Here is a 16,967-nt window from a genome sequence, read left to right on the forward strand (position 1 = left end):
ATATATATGTACTTTATTTTTTGTTACAGAATGGCTTCAAGTGTTGTAAAGAGCTTAATGGACCACTCTGTTCCTGAAGTTTAAGTGAAACCCTCCACATATTGCCTGTATGTTGCAATTGAGCTTGGATGTGTTAAGCTGAACAGCTTTATAGTGATGTCATCTTAGAGACCAGGTTGCATGTTTGCATTGTACAAAGCGGCTAGAAATATTTCAATCAAGTCTGTTAGTAATTCTTTACCTGTTAGAAATTTTCTGTCACCTTTTTAGAGAAAAATCTGCAACATAGTGATTTCTTTCTATGACTGCAAAAGGCATTTTTAAAAATAAACTTATACAAAGTGTTGTCATATTATTCTACTGTGATCCAAACTTAAATTGTGCCATTCAGTTCCAATAGTTTTTGTTTTGCAAGTTTAGAAATGTGTGCCTAAAAATGCTGTCATTTTATTACATGTACAGAACTAATTCATTCTATTTTTAAAGCTGTAATAAGATTGCATGTGTATTGCGATTTCCCTGAACCATTTGGAAAAACTGCGTAAAAGCTCATCAAAATATACACTTGATGCTTAAGTGATTCAATTACATAATTCCATAAAATATCACCATATTTGTCAATCACTAGGTATAGAATACATTTTTTTGCGCATGTCATAAAATGTACGTTCTGTTATTTGATATCAAAACTGCTTTAGTAAATAATTTTGTAATACTTCAAAACTTATATTCCTAACCTTCAGCTCTGTATATTTTGTATATGAATAATGCTAACAATAAAGAGACAACTATTGAAAATTAACTTTTTATTGTGTGGTTTGTTTAAATGAAACAATGTAAAATATGCCTGTGCTCTATAAGAGCTTAAATATTTCAAGTTGCCATTCACTTATTTATATATTCATTGTTAGCGGACACTACTTTTCGTGGATTATAATGTAGGGTTGACAAATCCTGGAAGCTAGATAGCCATGGTTCTTAGAATTTTACCTGTGACATTTCTTTGTGTGTGTTTTTTTTTTTTTTTTTTTTTTTATGTAGATATTAAGGATGTGCATTTGGTTCGTTAGTGAGGAGCCACTCATTCCCTTCAGATATTTTCATAGCGGATTGAATCCTGTAAAAGATCCCCACAATCTAGATTTGCGCAGATCTTAGAGTGGAGTTATTTTACAAGAATCTATCCAGGCTACAAAAATATCCAAAGGGAACGAGCGGCTCCTTTCTTCCATATTCGGATTCGAACGCACATCCCTAGAAGATAAATAAAAACATTCTTATCTAGCTCTCAAAAAATGTTACCCGTTGTCCACCCATTATAGATTTCATGCTTTGGAATAAGTTTAACAGCATTTGAAGGGCCTGCCCTTCTGGTACTGCAAAAATTATACACACTTATTTCCCTAGGCTCTCAACCCTTTAAAAAAGAGAAGTTTTTTATTACTTGGTCTCCCTACTTGACAGATCTAATACTAATCTGTAATACATAAATCCATTGGAGACAGACAGTAAAGTAGAACAAAAACAGTAAAAGAAAATCTGGGGTGAGAGACATGAACAAAGCAGAAGTTTAGACTCGGGTAATGTCGTACAAGGGTACACATTAATTCTAGAATACATAAAAGGTTCGCGTTTTTAAAATATTTTCAAGTTTGTGCAGGTTCTAAAAAGTGCAAACAATGAAGGGCATATGGATCAGTACGCTAGTTTCCAGAAGATAATTTGTTTGTCTGCTCCTCCAGTGATTATTGTATTGCATGATTCATTCATCCAGATACATTTTACAGCATCTAAAAAGAAAAAAAGTTTTTGTGTAAACATGCGTTCATTAGAAAGGGAAAAAATAATAATTTCCATTGCATGTTGCCTTACATCCTTGTTTGGAATTTGTAACAACTACAGTTATGGCTTCCTAAATATCTGAACGTAAGTAATCTTGGTTTTATTAATACACACTATTACCGAACACAAAGATATATCAGTTGTCCTGTGACAGTGTTTCAGCAGAGGTTTTACCCCCTATTTGGTAACAAGTCCTCTCTACTCTAGACTGAAGCCTATAACCCCCTTAAACATCACAGTAGGCAGCGCCATCCTAGGGGCCACCCTGCAATTGCATATCACAGCAACCTCCTGGTCAAAAGTACACTGTCTGAGGACCCAAAGATCTAAAGTTTTCTGCTCTGGCAAGACGTCCTTACTGTGAGGTCCCTCAAGAATTTTAGAAAAGCTAATTTTAGCTAGAAAAACAGAATTTATGCTTACCTGATAAATTACTTTCTCTTGTGGTGTATCCAGTCCACTGATTCATCCTTTACTTGTGGGATATTCTCCTTCCCTACAGGAAGTGGCAAAGAGAGCACACAGCAGAGCTGTCCATATAGCTCCCCCTCTAGCTCCACCCCCCAGTCATTCGACCGAAGGTTAGGAAGAAAAAGGAGAAACCATAGGGTGCAGTGGTGACTGTAGTTTAAAAATAAAAACCACCTGTCTTAAAATGACAGGGCGGGCCGTGGACTGGATACACCACAAGAGAGAAAGTCATTTATCAGGTAAGCATAACTTCTGTTTTCTCTTGTAAGGTGTATCCAGTCCACGGGTTCATCCTTTACTTGTGGGATACCAATACCAAAGCTTTAGGACACGGATGAAGGGAGGGAACAAGACAGGTACTTTAAACGGAAGGCACCACTGCTTGTAAAACCTTTCTTCCAAAAATAGCCTCCGAAGAAGCAAAAGTATCGAATTTGGAAAAAGTATGCAGCGAAGACCAAGTCGCTGCCTTATAAATCTGTTCAACAGAAGCCTAATTTTTAAAAGCCCATGTGGAAGCCACTGCTCTGGTAGAATGAGCAGTAATTGTTTCAGGAGGCTGCTGGCCAGCAGTCTCATAGGCCAAACGGATGATGCTTTTCAGCCAAAAGGAAAGAGAGGTAGCGGTCGCCTTCTGACCTCTCCTCTTACTAGTATAGATAACAAACAAAGAAGTTGTTTGTCTGAAATCCTTAGTTGCTTGTAAATAGAACTTTAAAGCACGAACCACATCAAGATTGTGTAACAGACGTTCCTCCTTCGAAGGATTAGGACACCGAGAAGGAACAACAATTTCCTGGTTAATATTATTAGACACACCCTTAGGAAGAAAACCGGGTTTGGTACGCAAAACTACCTTATCTGCATGGAACACCAGGTAAGGTGAATCACACTGTAAAGCAGATAACTCCGAAACTCTTCGAGCAGAAGAGATAGCTACCAAAAACAAAATTTTCCAAGATAACAGTTTAATATCTATGGAATGTAAAGGTTCAAACGGAACCCCTTGCAGAACGGAAAGAACTAAATTCAGACTCCATGGTGGAGCCACAGGTCTAAACAGGCTTGATTCTGACTAAACGCTTGGACGTCTGGTACCTCTGCCAGACGTTTGTGTAAAAGAATAAACAAAGCAGATATCTGTCCCTTTAAGGAACTAGCTGATAATCCTTTCTCCAATCCTTCTTGGAGAAAGGACAAAATCCTGGGAATCCTAACCTTACTCCATGAGTAACCCTTGGATTCGCACCAAAAGATATTTTCGCCAAATCTTATGGTAGATTTTCCTGGTGACAGGCTTTCTAGCCTGAATCAGGGTATCAATAACAGACTCAGAGAAACCACGCTTTGATAGAATTAGGCGTTTAATCTCCAAGCAGTCAGACGCAGACCTCATTGGCAGTGTCCATGGTGGCACAGATGACATGTCCACTAGGTCTGCATACCAAGGTCTGCGTGGCCACGCAGGCGCTATTAGAATCACTGAAGCCCTCTCCTGCTTGATTCTGGCAACCAGACGAGGGAGGAGAGGAAACGGTGGAAAAAAATAGGCCAGATTGAAGGACCAAGGCGCTGCTAGAGCATCTATCAGCACCGCCTGGAGATCCCGGGACCTGGACCCGTAAAGAGGAAGCTTGGTGTTCTGACGGGACGCCATCAGATCCAATTCTGGAGTGCCCCATAGCTGAGTCAGCTGGGCAAATACCTCCGGGTGGAGTTCCCACTCCCCCGGTGAAAAGTCTGACGACTTAGAAAATCCGCCTCCCAGTTGTCTACTCCTGGGATGTGAATTGCTGAGAGGTGGCAAGAGTGATCATCCGCCCAACTGATTATTTTGGTTACTTCCATCATTGCTAGGGAACTCCTTGTTCCGCCTTGATGATTGACGTAAGCTACAGTCGTGATGTTGTCCGACTGAAATCTGATGAATTTGGCCGCAGCTAGCTGAGGCCATGCCTGAAGCGCGTTGAATATCGCCCTCAGTTCCAGAATGTTTATCGGGAGAAGAGCTTGTTCCAGAGACCATAAGCCCTGAGCTTTCAGGGAGTCCCAGACTGCACCCCAGCCCAACAGACTGGCGTCGGTCGTTACGATGATCCACTCTGGTCTGCGGAAACACATTCCCTGAGACAGGTGATCCAGAGACAACCACCAGAGAAGAGAATCTCTGGTCCAACTGTATTTGAGGAGACAAATCTGCATAATCCCCATTCTACTGTTTGAGCATGCATAGTTGCAGTGGTCTGAGGTGTATCCGTGCAAAAGGGACTATGTCCATTGCCGCTACCATTAGTCCGATTGTCTCCATGCACTGAGCTACAGCTGGCAGAGGAATGGAATGAAGAGCTTGGCAAGTAGTTAAGAGTTTTAACTTTCTGACCTCCGTCAGAAATATTTTCATTTCTACCGAGTCTATTAGTGTCCCTAGGAAGGGAACTCTTGTGAGGGGGGAGAGAGAACTCTTTTTGATGTTCACCTTCCACCCGTGAGACCTCAGAAAGGCCACTACAATTTCCGTGTGAGACTTGGCTCTTTGGAAAGTCGACGCCTGAATTAAGATGTCGTCTAGATAAGGCGCCACTGCTCTGCCACACGGTCTTAGAACCGCCAGGAGGGACCCTAGCACCTTTGTGAAAATTCTGGGAGCAGTGGCCAACTCGAAAGGAAGAGCCACAAACTGATAATGCTTGTCCAGAAAGGCAAACCTGAGAAACTGGTGATGATCTTTGTGGATAGGAATGTGCAGATACTAGGGCTGTCAAAAATAATCGTCACACCGATGCATCACGATGCAGCAGTTAACGATTCTGCATCGATGCAGTGAAGGATCTTAATCGATTCCGGGTCAGTGACGTCATGGGCAGGGGATTCGGTATGTGAGGAAATGGGTCTTGTACTGTCAGTTTCCTGTTTTACTCATTGCTCCGTTTTTAAACTTCACTGTTGTTATGGAGCCACAATATAAGCCTTTCCAAGCCGCCTCCTCCCCTGTATGTCAGTTCGTTTATTTTTTTTATTGCAAGTACTGGGAGTTTGGTTTGCCCTCCCTTCACTGACTGCTGCTTTATTTAATACTATTGGTAGTAGTACTAGCAGTCAGTGCCTATCACTGTTCTACGTAGTGCAATATTGTGCTCGTCAGAGAGGCTCTCGGTAGCCAGTGTCACAGGAATTCATATAATCCCTCTGAATTAGCTGCTGATAACGTAGAACAGTGATAGGCACTGACTGCTAGTACTACCAATATCAATAGTATTAAATAAAGCAGCAGTCAGTGAAGGGAGGGCAAACTCACAGTACTTGCAATAAAAAAATAAACAAACTGACATACAGGGGAGGAGGCGGCTTGGAAAGGCTTATATTATAAAGACAGGTGACATAGAACAGGCAACTCCCAGATAGGCACCATTAACCCCATACATGCCAGGCGAGTCCGACAGGGAACTCCTGTGATTCAGGACTTACTGTGCAGATATCTGACCCAGAGAGCATTACCAATAGACCTCCTCTCACATGTTCCGGTCAGGAATTTTTATGACACCTATCCTATAGAGCCGACAGCAGCCTCATGTAAACAGTGAATCTTTTCTTGTATTATCGATTCACTGTTTACTGTTGCGGTCTCTGCTGCATGTTTCCTCTCAGTCAGATCCCTAGCCCAAACGAGCATTTGAGGGTTGCTGTAAAACTTTTGACTTACTTTATCTAATAGAAACCCTCAAATGCTCGTTTGGGCTAGGGATCTGACAGAGAGGAAACATGCAGCAGAGACCGCAACAGTAAACAGTGAATCTATAATACAAGAAAAGATTCACTGTTTACATGAGGCTGCTGTCGGCTCTTTAGGATAGGTGTCATAAAAATTCCTGACCGGAACATTTGTGTGTGAGAGGAGGTCTATTGGTAATGCTCTCTGGGTCAGGTTTCAGATGTCTGCATGTACTCCGTGAGAATGTTTGAGTGAGTACACTGCTGCTGGTTATATTTTCCTTTGTAAAATAAATCTACAGATACATTTCTGTGCATATTGTAGTATTATGTTTATAAGTGCTCTTCCATCTTACACAGTTGTTTAAAAGATTATATATATATATATATATATATATATATATATATATAAAATATGGAATAGAACAAGATCATGAAAATCATGGGCAGTAATCGTGATGCATCGTAGAATCGAATCGTTACAATGATAATCGTAATCGAATCGTGAGACAAGTGAAGATGCGCAGCTCTAGCAGATACGCATACTTTAGATCCACGGTAGTCATATATTGACCCTCCTGGATCATTGGTAAGATTGTCCGAATGGTCTCCATCTTGAATGATGGGACTGAGGAATTTGTTTAGAATTTTGAGATCCAGGATTGGTCTGAAAGTTCCTTCTTTCTTTGGAACCACAAACAGGTTTGAGTAAAAACCCAGCCCTTGTTCCGCAATTGGAACTGGGCGGATCACTCCCATTGTATGTAGGTCTTCTACACAGCGTAAGAACGCCTCTTTTTGTCTGGTCTGAAGACAGACGAGAAATGTGGAACCTTCCCCTTGGAGGGGCGTCCTTGAATTCTAGAAGATATCCCTGGGATACAATCTCTAAGGCCCAGGGATCGTGAACATCTCTTGCCCAGGCCTGAGCGAAGAGAGAGAGTCTGCCCCCTACTAGATCCGGATCTGGGGCTACCCCATCATGCTGTCTTGGAGGCAGCTGCAGGCTTCTTGGCCTGTTTACCCTTGTTCCAGCCCTGGTAAGGTTTCCAGGCTACCCTGGGTTGTGAAGCGTTAACCTCTTGCTTTGCAGTAGAGGAGAATGAAGCGAGACCGCTCCTGAAATTCCGAAAGGAACGAAAATTATTTTGTTTGTTCTTTGTCTTGAAGGACTTGTCCTGGGGGAGAGCATGGCCTTTTCCCCCAGTGATTTCTGAAATCTTTTCCAATTCAGGCCGGAAGAGGGTCTTTCCTTTGAAAGGGATGTTCAATAGTTTGGATCTTGACGACACATCGGCCGACCAGGACTTTAGCCATAGCGCCCTGCGCGCTAAAATGGCGAAACCTGAATTCTTTGCCGCTAACTTAGCTAGTTGGAAAGCGGCATCTGTGATAAAAGAATTAGCCAGCTTAAGAGCCTTAATTCTGTCTATAATGTCCTCATATGAGATCTCCGTCTGGAGCGCATCTTCCAGCGCCTCGAACAAGAAAGCAGCTGCAGTAGTTACAGGAACAATGCATGCAATAGGTTGGAGAAGAAAACCTTGTTGAACAAACATTTTCTTAAGTAAACCCTCTAATTTTTTATCCATAGGGTCTTTAAAAGCACAACTGTCTTCAATTGGTATAGTTGTGCGTTTAGCAAGTGAAGAAACAGCCCCCTCCACCTTAGGGACCGTCTGCCACGAGTCCCGCATGGGGTCAGATATGGGGAACATTTTCTTAAAAACAGGAGGGGGAACAAACGGAATACCTGGTCTATCCCACTCCCTAGTAACGATATCCGCAATCCTCTTAGGGACCGGGAACACATCAGTGTAAACAGAAACTTCTAGGTACTTGTCCATTTTACACAATTTCTCTGGAACCACCAAAGGGTCGCAGTCATCCAGAGTAACTAATACCTCCCTGAGCAATAAGCGGAGGTGTTCTAGTTTAAATTTAAAAGCCAACGTATCTGAATCTGTCTGAGGAGCAACCTTTCCCGAATCGGAAATTTCTCCCTCAGACAGCCCATCCCTCGCCCCTACTTCAGAGAGTTGTGAGGGTATATCTGATACGGCTACTAAAGCGTCAGAATGCTCAGAATCTGTTCTTAAAACAGAGCTATCATGCTTTGCAGGTAACACGGGCAGTTTAGATAAAAACACTGAGAGGGTATTACAGGGAGTGCAGAATTATTAGGCAAGTTGTATTTTTGAGGATTAATTTTATTATTGAACAACCATGTTCTCAATGAACCCAAAAAACTCATTAATATCAAAGCTGAATAGTTTTGGAAGTAGTTTTTAGTTTGTTTTTAGTTATAGCTATTTTAGGGGGATATCTGTGTGTGCAGGTGACTATTACTGTGCATAATTATTAGGCAACTTAACAAAAAACAAATATATACCCATTTCAATTATTTATTTTTACCAGTGAAACCAATATAACATCTCAACATTCACAAATATAAATTTCTGACATTCAAAAACAAATCAGTGACCAATATAGCCACCTTTCTTTGCAAGGACACTCAAAAGCCTGCCATCCATGGATTCTGTCAGTGTTTTGATCTGTTCACCATTAACATTGCGCGCAGCAGCAACCACAGCCTCCCAGACACTGTTCAGAGAGGTGTACTGTTTTCCCTCCTTGTAAATCTCACGTTTGATGATGGACCACAGGTTCTCAATGGGGTTCAGATCAGGTGAACAAGGAGGCCATGTCATTAGATTTTCTTCTTTTATACCCTTTCTTGCCAGCCACGCTGTGGAGTACTTGGACGCGTGTGATGGAGCATTGTCCTGCATGAAAATCATGTTTTTCTTGAAGGATGCAGACTTCTTCCTGTACCACTGCTTGAAGAAGGTGTCTTCCAGAAACTTGCAGTAGGACTGGGAGTTTAGCTTGACTCCATCCTCAACCCAAAAAGGCCCCACAAGCTCATCTTTGATGATACCAGCCCAAAACAGTACTCCACCTCCACCTTGCTGGCGTCTGAGTCGGACTGGAGCTCTCTGCCCTTTACCAATCCAGCCACGGGCCCATCCATCTGGCCCATCAAGACTCACTCTCATTTAATCAGTCCATAAAACCTTGAGATATTTCTGGGCCCAGTCTTGACGTTTCAGCTTGTGTGTCTTGTTCAGTGGTGGTCGTCTTTCAGCCTTTCTTACCTTGGCCATGTCTCTGAGTATTGCACACCTTGTGCTTTTGGGCACTCCAGTGATGTTGCAGCATTATCACAGTCTTGTCTAGAAATAAATGACTGAACATACCTCATTGCAGCCTAACCTGCAAACCGGTCCCCCCAACTGAAGTTTTCTTGTACTCCTCAGTCCTTTGTGGGAACAGCAGTGGATTTTAGTTACAACATGCTAAAATCATCTTCCTCCCTGCAGAACTCTTCATCTCCTTTCTGCTAGAGAGTAAATAGTACACACCGGTACCATTTAAAATAACAAACTTTTGCTTGTAGATAATAAAAACTACAATTCTAACACCACATTCACTTTACCCTTCCGATTGCTTAGAGCCAGCAAAGAGAATGACTGGGGGGTGGAGCTAGATGGGAAGCTATATGGACAGCTCTGCTGTGTACTCTCTTTGCCACTTTCTGTTGGGAAGGAGAATATCCCACAAGTAAAGGATGAATCCGTGGACTGGATACACCTTACAAGAGAAAAAGGTTTATCTAGCTACGCAGAATTCTGGCTGTGAAGGACATATATACAGTACAATTTAATTAAAAAAACAAAACTATTTATGTAAGAACTTACCTGAAATTAATTTTTCATAATGGCAAGAGTCCATGAGCTAATGACGTATGGGATATACATTACTACCAGGAGGGGGCAAAGTTTCCCAAACCTTGAAATGCTTATAAATACACCTCCCACCACACACATACTTCAGTTTAATTTATAGCCAAGCAGTGAGGTGTAAAAAAGCATACAAAAAAAGAGGAACTGGAAAAAGGAAATTTATGCTTACCTGATAAATTTATTTTATGATATGACGAGTCCACGGATTTCATCCTTACTTGTGGGATATCACCTCCTGGTCAGCAGGAGGAGGCAAAGAGCTCCACAGCAGAGCTGCATATTTAGCTCCTCCCTTCCCTCCCACTCCAGTCATTCAACCGAAGTTAGGAAGAGAAAGGAAAAGCCAAGGAGCAGAGGTGACTGAAGTTTAACAAAAATAAAAACCTGTCCAGAAAAAAAATGACAGGGTGGGCCGTGGACTTGTCATATCGTAAAAGAAATAAATTGATCAGGTAAGCATAAATTTCCTTTTCTTTTACAAGATAGGACGAGTCCACGGATTTCATCCTTACTTGTGGGATACAATACCAAAGCAATAGGACACGGATGAAAGGGAGGGACAAGACAGGAACCTAAACAGAAGGCACCACTGCTTGAAGAACCTTTCTCCCAAAAACAGCCTCAGACGAGGCAAAAGTATCAAATTTGTAAAATTTTGAAAAAGTGTGAAGAGACGACCAAGTTGCAGCCTTACAAATCTGTTCAACAGAAGCATCATTTTTAAATGCCCAAGAGGAAGCCACAGCCATAGTAGAATGATCCGTAATTCGTTCTGGAGGCTGCTGTCCAGCAGTCTCATATGCAAGACGGATGATACTCTTCAGCCAAAAAGAAAGAGAGGTAGCCGTAGCTTTCTGACCCCTACGTTTCCCAGCAAAAATCACAAACAATGAAGATGTTTGACGAAAATCCTTAGTCGCCTGCAAGTAAAACTTTAATGCACGAACTACGTCCAAGCTATGTAACCTATGCTCCTTCTTAGAAGAGGGGTTAGGACATAATGAAGGAACAACAATTTCCTGATTTAATATTCTTGTTAGAAACAATCTTAGGAAGAAAACCAGGTTTGGTACGCAACACCACCTTATCAGAATGGAAAATAACATAAGGAGAATCACATTCTAATGCAGAAAGCTCGGAAACTCTGCGAGCAGAAGGAATAGCAACTAGAAATAAAACTTTCCAAGATAATAACTCAATATCTAAGGAATGCATAGGTTCAAACGGAACCCCTTAAAGAACATTAACTAAATTCAAACTCCAAGGAGGAGCAATTGATCTAAATACAGGTCTGATTCTAGTCAGAGCCTGACAAAAAGATTGAACATCTGCCAGACGCTTGTGTAACAAAAAAGACAAGGCAGAAATCTGTCCCTTTAAGGAACTAGCCGACAACCCCTTCTCCAATCCTTCTTGGAGAAAAGTTAAAATCCTAGGAATCTTAACCCTACTTCATGATTAGCCCTTGGATTCGCACCAATAAAGATATTTACGCCATATTTTATGATAAATCTTTCTGGTAACAGGCTTGCAAGCCTGAATTAAAGTATTGATAACCGCATCAGAGAACCCCTGCTTAGATAAAATCAAGCGTTCAATCTCCAAGCAGTCAGCTGCAGAGAAATTAGATTCGGATGATGGAAAGGTCCCTGAATTAGAAGGTCCTGCCTCAATGGAAGCTTCCACGGCGGCAGAGAGGACATGTCCACCAGATCGGCATACCAAGTCCTGCGAGGCCACGCAGGAGCGATTAGAATCACTGAAGCCCTCTCCTGTTTGCTCTTCTTCCCCGGGTGATTGCAAGGATCAAACGACCAAGGCATCTATTAGTTTGGCCTGAGGGTCCCTGGACCCGTATCTTGGCATTCTGACAAGACGCCATCAGATCCAATTCCGGTCTGCCCCACCTGAGAATCAGAGCTGCAAAGACTTCCGGATGAAGTTCCTATTCCCCCGGATGGAACGTCTGTCTGCTCAAGAAATCCGCCTCCCAGCTGTCCACTCCTGGGATGTAGATTGCCAACAGATAAGAGTGAGTCTCCGCCCACCGAATTATGTTGTCCAACTGAAAACGGATGAATTTGGCCGAGGCCAAGCCTGAAACGCATTGAATATTGCTCTCAACTCCAGAATATTGATGGGGAGTAGAGACTTCGACTGAGTCAACACGCCCTGAGCCCTCAAGGAATTACAGACTGCACCCCATCCTAGTAGACTGGCGTCCGTTGTCACTATCACCCATGAAGGTCTGCGGAAGCATGTCCCTTGGGACAGATGATCCAGTGACAACCACCAAAGAAGAGAGAGTCTCTTGTCTCCTGATCCAGATTTATCTGAGGAGACAAATCTGCATAATCTCCATTCCACTGTTTGAGCATGCTCAGTTGTAGAGGTCTGAGATGGAAACGAGCAAACTGAATGATGTCCATTGCCGCCACCATCAATCCAATTACTTCCATGCATTGAGCCACTGATGGTCGAAGATTGGACTGAAGGGCTCGGCGTGTATCCAGAATCTTTAACTTTCTGACTTCCGTCAAGAATATTTTCATGGACAGAGAGTCTATCAGAGTTCCCAGGAACGGAACCCTTGTCTGTGGACTCAGAGAACTCTTTTCTAGATTCACCTTCCACCCGTGAGTCCTTAAAAAGGACAGAACCATGTCAGTATGAGACTTTGTTAGTTGATAAGATGACACCTGGATCAGAATATCGTCCAGATAAGGCGTCACTGCAATGACCCGCAGTCTTAGAATTGCCAGCAGAGACCCTAGAACCTTCGTGAAGATCCTGGGTGCCGTGGCCAACCCAAAGGGAAGAGCCATGAACTGAAAATGTTTGTCCAGAAAGGCAAACCTTAGGAACTGGTGATGATCTTTGTGGATAGGAATATGATACCCCTGGGACACAATTTCTAATGCCCAGGGATCCTGAACGTCTCTCCTCCAAGCCTGGACAAAGAAAGAAAGTCTGCCCCCTACTAGATCCGGTCCCGGATCGGGGGGCCGCCCCTTCATGCTGTCTTGGGAGCAGCAGCGGGATTCTTGGGTTGTTTACCCTTGTTCAAAGCCTGGTTGGGTCTCCAGGCGGACTTGGCTTGTGCAAAATTCCCCTCCTGTTTAGCAGGACAGGCAGAGGGGACTCCCTTGAAATTTCGAAAGGAACGAAAATTACTCTCTCCTTTGTTTAGATGTCTTATCCTGAGGGAGGAGATGACCTTTACCTCCCGTAATATCAGAAATTTATCTCTTTCAATTCAGGCCCGAATAGGGTCTTTCCCTTGAAAGGAATAGCTAAAAGCTTGGATTTAGAGGACACATCCGCAAACCAAGATTTTAACCATAAGGCTCTGCGAGCTGAAATGGAAAAACCTGCATTCTTAGCCGCCAACTTGGCAATCTGAAAGGCGGCATCCATAACAAAAGAATTGGCCAGCTTAAGGGCCTTGATTCTATCTATTTCTTCCAAAGGAGTCTCAGTCTTAAGAGATTCTTCTAGGGCGTCAAACCAAAAGGCAGCCGCGGTTGTACAGGTACAATGCAGGCCGTTGGTTGCTATAGAAACCCTTGATGAACAAACAGCTTCTTTAGAAGACCCTCTAACTTATCCATAGGTTCTTTGAAAGCACAGCTGTCCTCAATAGGAATAGTCGTACGTTTGGCCAGTGTAGAGATGGCTCCCTCCACCTTAGGAATCGTTTGCCAAGAGTCCCTAACGGTATCAGGTAAAGGGTACATTTTCTTAAACAAAGGGGAAGGAGAGAACGGTATACCCGGTCATTCCCTGGAAATAATTTCCGAAATTCTCTTAGGAATCGGAAAAACATCAGAATAAGTAGGGACCTCCAAATATCTGTCCATCTTGCACAATAGAGTCACAGTCGTCCAAAGTCAACAAAACCTCCCGCAGTAACAGGCAAAGGTGTTCAAGCTTAAATTTAAAGGACATCACCTCCGAATCTGTCTTGGGTAATGTACTACCTGAGTCAGACAGTTCCCCTTCCGACAGAACCTCCCTACCCCCCCTTCAGAGTCCTGGGAGGGAACATCGGAGATCGCCATCAAGGAGTTAGAAGCAGGATGGACCACCTGGGTCTCTCTTCTACTACGTTTACCCTGTAATACTGGCAATTTAGATAACACCTCTGTAAGAGTTGATGACATAACTGCAGCCATATCTTGCAGAGTAAATGACGCAGACGCCGATGAAGAACATAGCGTCGCCTACGTGGGCATAATGGGCTGAGACGCTTGGGGAGAAGATTGTGACTTATCCTGAACCTCATCAATCTGATCACCATCATCATTATTTAATAAAATGTGGTCTTTACACTGTAATGCCCTAGTAATACATGAGGGGCAAAGTGTCACTGGGGGGGGGTTCCACAATGGCAGTTAAATACAGCAGGCATGCATTTTGATCAATGTCATCCATTTTCACAAAAAAAACAATCAAGTTTGCCAAAAAACACTAAGTAAAAAGCAGTTTACAAGCAAATTATATGGTGACTACTGTAACTTTAAGGAAAAAAACTGCACCGCATAAGTTCACAGCTTCTGAGCGCGGCTATATGAAAATAACACTGTTAAGATATTTTTTGGAAAAGAAAAAAAAACAAAAACAAAAAAAACGCTGTCACCTCCCGCTACCAGACTGATCTTCACAGAACCAGTTACACTTAAAAGGCACTTGTAATCAAGCAGAGTAGGAGACTAGAAGCTTGCACTCTGGAATCGCCACATAACTGCGCTATGAAAGCACGCAAGTAGTAAGCCCCGCCCTTCGTGGGCGTAAACCAACGGCCATTACTGTAACATAATGAAATGTTAAATATATAATACATCTAATGCCTAGCGTCAGCAGCCCATTCAAAATAACCCCACACAACATGTCCCAGCGCTTCAAGGCTCCTAAACAATGCCTGAGTGTCTGGCAGCAAACATCCGCACACATTATCTCCCAGCCCTCTATACTTCAGAATACCGGAGTCTGGAAAATAAACTGAAACGTTTTGTGCCCCTATATCCCAGTGCTTCTGGGTAGAATACAACCAGAGTGTCTGGGTCATATCACTATTTTATAAGGGAGATCTATCCTAGCCCCCAAAAATAAATAGTGTCAGTACAGTTTAATCTGAGAAACTTTTGCCCAGAGGAAAAAAACTGCACCTACCTCCATGCTGAGGAACAGCATGATAACCTCACAGTATCAAGAGGTCCACTCTTCCTCCTGAGGTCCTGTGAAATCAGAAGGGTCTTAGTTAGTAATGTCTAAGACCATACACATAGAAGCATCATAAGCGTGGGAGGCGCAGTGAAGCTAAAACTCCACTAGTTCCCATAGCCTAACAGGCTAACACTCCAGATGCTACTCTATAATAAAATAGTACACGTTGGCACCATTTAAAAATAAAAAAACTCTTGATTGAAGAATCTAAACTAACACCTCACTTTACCTCTTCCTATCACTAACACAGGCAAAGAGAATGACTGGGGTGGGAGGAGCTATATATGCAGCTCTGCTGTGGAGCTCTTTGCCTCCTCCTGGTAACCAGGAGGTGATATCCCACAAGTAAGGATGAAATCCGTGGACTCGTCATATCTTGTAAAAGAAATAATATTGTGCTTTTATTAAAAAAAAAAAAAATTGAGAAAAACAAGGTGGGCCTCATGGACTCTTGCCATTATGAAAGAAATTAATTTATCAGGCAAGTTCTTACATAAATTGTTTTCTTTCATGTAAATGGCAAGAGTCCATGAGCTAGTGATGTATGGGATAAAATACCCAAGATGTGGAAGTCAACAGAAGAGACACTAGAGAGAGAGAGGGATAAAATAAAAAGAACTATTTCCGCTGACAAATTAAATCCAGCTGCCTGAAGAACTTTTCTACCAAAGACTGCTACAGAAGAAGCAAATACATTGAAATGGTAAAATTTAGTAAATGTATGCAAAGACGACCAAAGTTGCTGCTTTCCAAATTTGATTAACTGAAGCTTCATTGTTAAAAGCCCAATGATGGAGAGACCACTCCCCCGGATGTAAAGTCTGATGGCTGAGATATTCGGCTTACGAATTGTCTACACCTGGGATATGTACAGCAGAAATTAGACAAGAGCTGGATTCCGCCCAAGAAAGTATCCGAGATATTTCTTTCATAGCTAGGGAACTGTGAGTCCCACCCTGATGATTGACATATGCCACAGTTGTGATATTGTCTGTCTGAAAACAAAAGAATGGTTCTCTCTTCAACAGAGGCCAAATCTAAAGAGACCTGAAAATAGCACGGAGTTCTAAAATATTGAATGGTAACCTCGCCTCTTAAGATTTCGAAACCCCTTATGCTGTCAGAGATCCCCAGACAGCTCCCCAACCTGAAAGACTTGCATCTGTTGTGATTACAGTCCAGGTTGGATGAACAAAAGAAGCCCCTTGAACTATACGATGGTGATCTAACCACCAAGTCAGAGAGAGTCGAACATTGGGATATTAATTGTGATATCCTTGTATAATCCCTGCACCATTGATTCAGCATACAAAGCTGAAGAGGTCTCATATGAAAACGAGCAAGGGGTTTGCGTCCGATGCTGCAGTCAGACCTAAAACTTTCATGCACATCGCCACTGAAGGGAATGATTGAGACTGAAGGTTTCAACAAGCTGGAGCCAATCTCATTCGTCTCTTGTCTGTTAAAGACAGAGTCATGGACACTGAATCTATCTGGAAACCTAAAAAGGTGACCCTTTTCTGAGGAATCAAGGAACTTTTCAGTAAATTGATCCTCCAACCATGTCTTTTAAGAAACAACACTAGTTGATTTGTGTAAGATTCGGCAGAATGTAAAGACTGAGCTAGTACCAAGATATCGCCAAATAAGGAAACACTGCAATACCCTGTTCTCTGATTACAGAGAGTAGGGCACCGAGAACCTTCGAAAATGGAAGAGCGACAAATTGGTAATGCTTGTCTAGAAAAGAGAATCTCAGAAATCGATAGTGGTCTGGATGAATCGGAATATGAAGATATGCATCCTGTAAGTCTATCGTGGACATAATGACCTTGCTGAACAAAAGGCAGAAAAGTCCTTATAGTCACCATTTTGAAAGTTGGCACTCTTACAAAATGATTCAACATTTTCACG

The 16,967-nt window shown here is 42.4% G+C and overlaps 2 protein-coding genes across 2 annotated transcripts in view; one reads left to right on the plus strand and one right to left on the minus strand.

Annotated features, from left to right (window-relative positions):
• SDCBP (syndecan binding protein) overlaps positions 1 to 802 on the plus strand; it is an 81,627-nt gene extending 80,825 nt beyond the window's left edge. The window contains exon 9 of the mRNA XM_053715063.1: positions 30 to 802. Within this exon, the coding sequence (XP_053571038.1) occupies positions 30 to 84 (55 nt within the window). The 3' untranslated portion in view covers positions 85 to 802. The remainder of the gene's footprint in view (positions 1 to 29) is intronic.
• The window catches only part of NSMAF (neutral sphingomyelinase activation associated factor), a 258,392-nt gene continuing 242,216 nt past the window's right edge, over positions 792 to 16,967 (minus strand). The window contains exon 30 of the mRNA XM_053715888.1: positions 792 to 1,790. Coding sequence (XP_053571863.1) covers positions 1,696 to 1,790 — 95 coding nt within the window. The 3' untranslated portion in view covers positions 792 to 1,695. The remainder of the gene's footprint in view (positions 1,791 to 16,967) is intronic.

The sequence above is a fragment of the Bombina bombina genome, chromosome 5, assembly GCF_027579735.1.
Source record: "Bombina bombina isolate aBomBom1 chromosome 5, aBomBom1.pri, whole genome shotgun sequence".
Classification (NCBI taxonomy): Eukaryota; Metazoa; Chordata; class Amphibia; order Anura; family Bombinatoridae; genus Bombina; species Bombina bombina.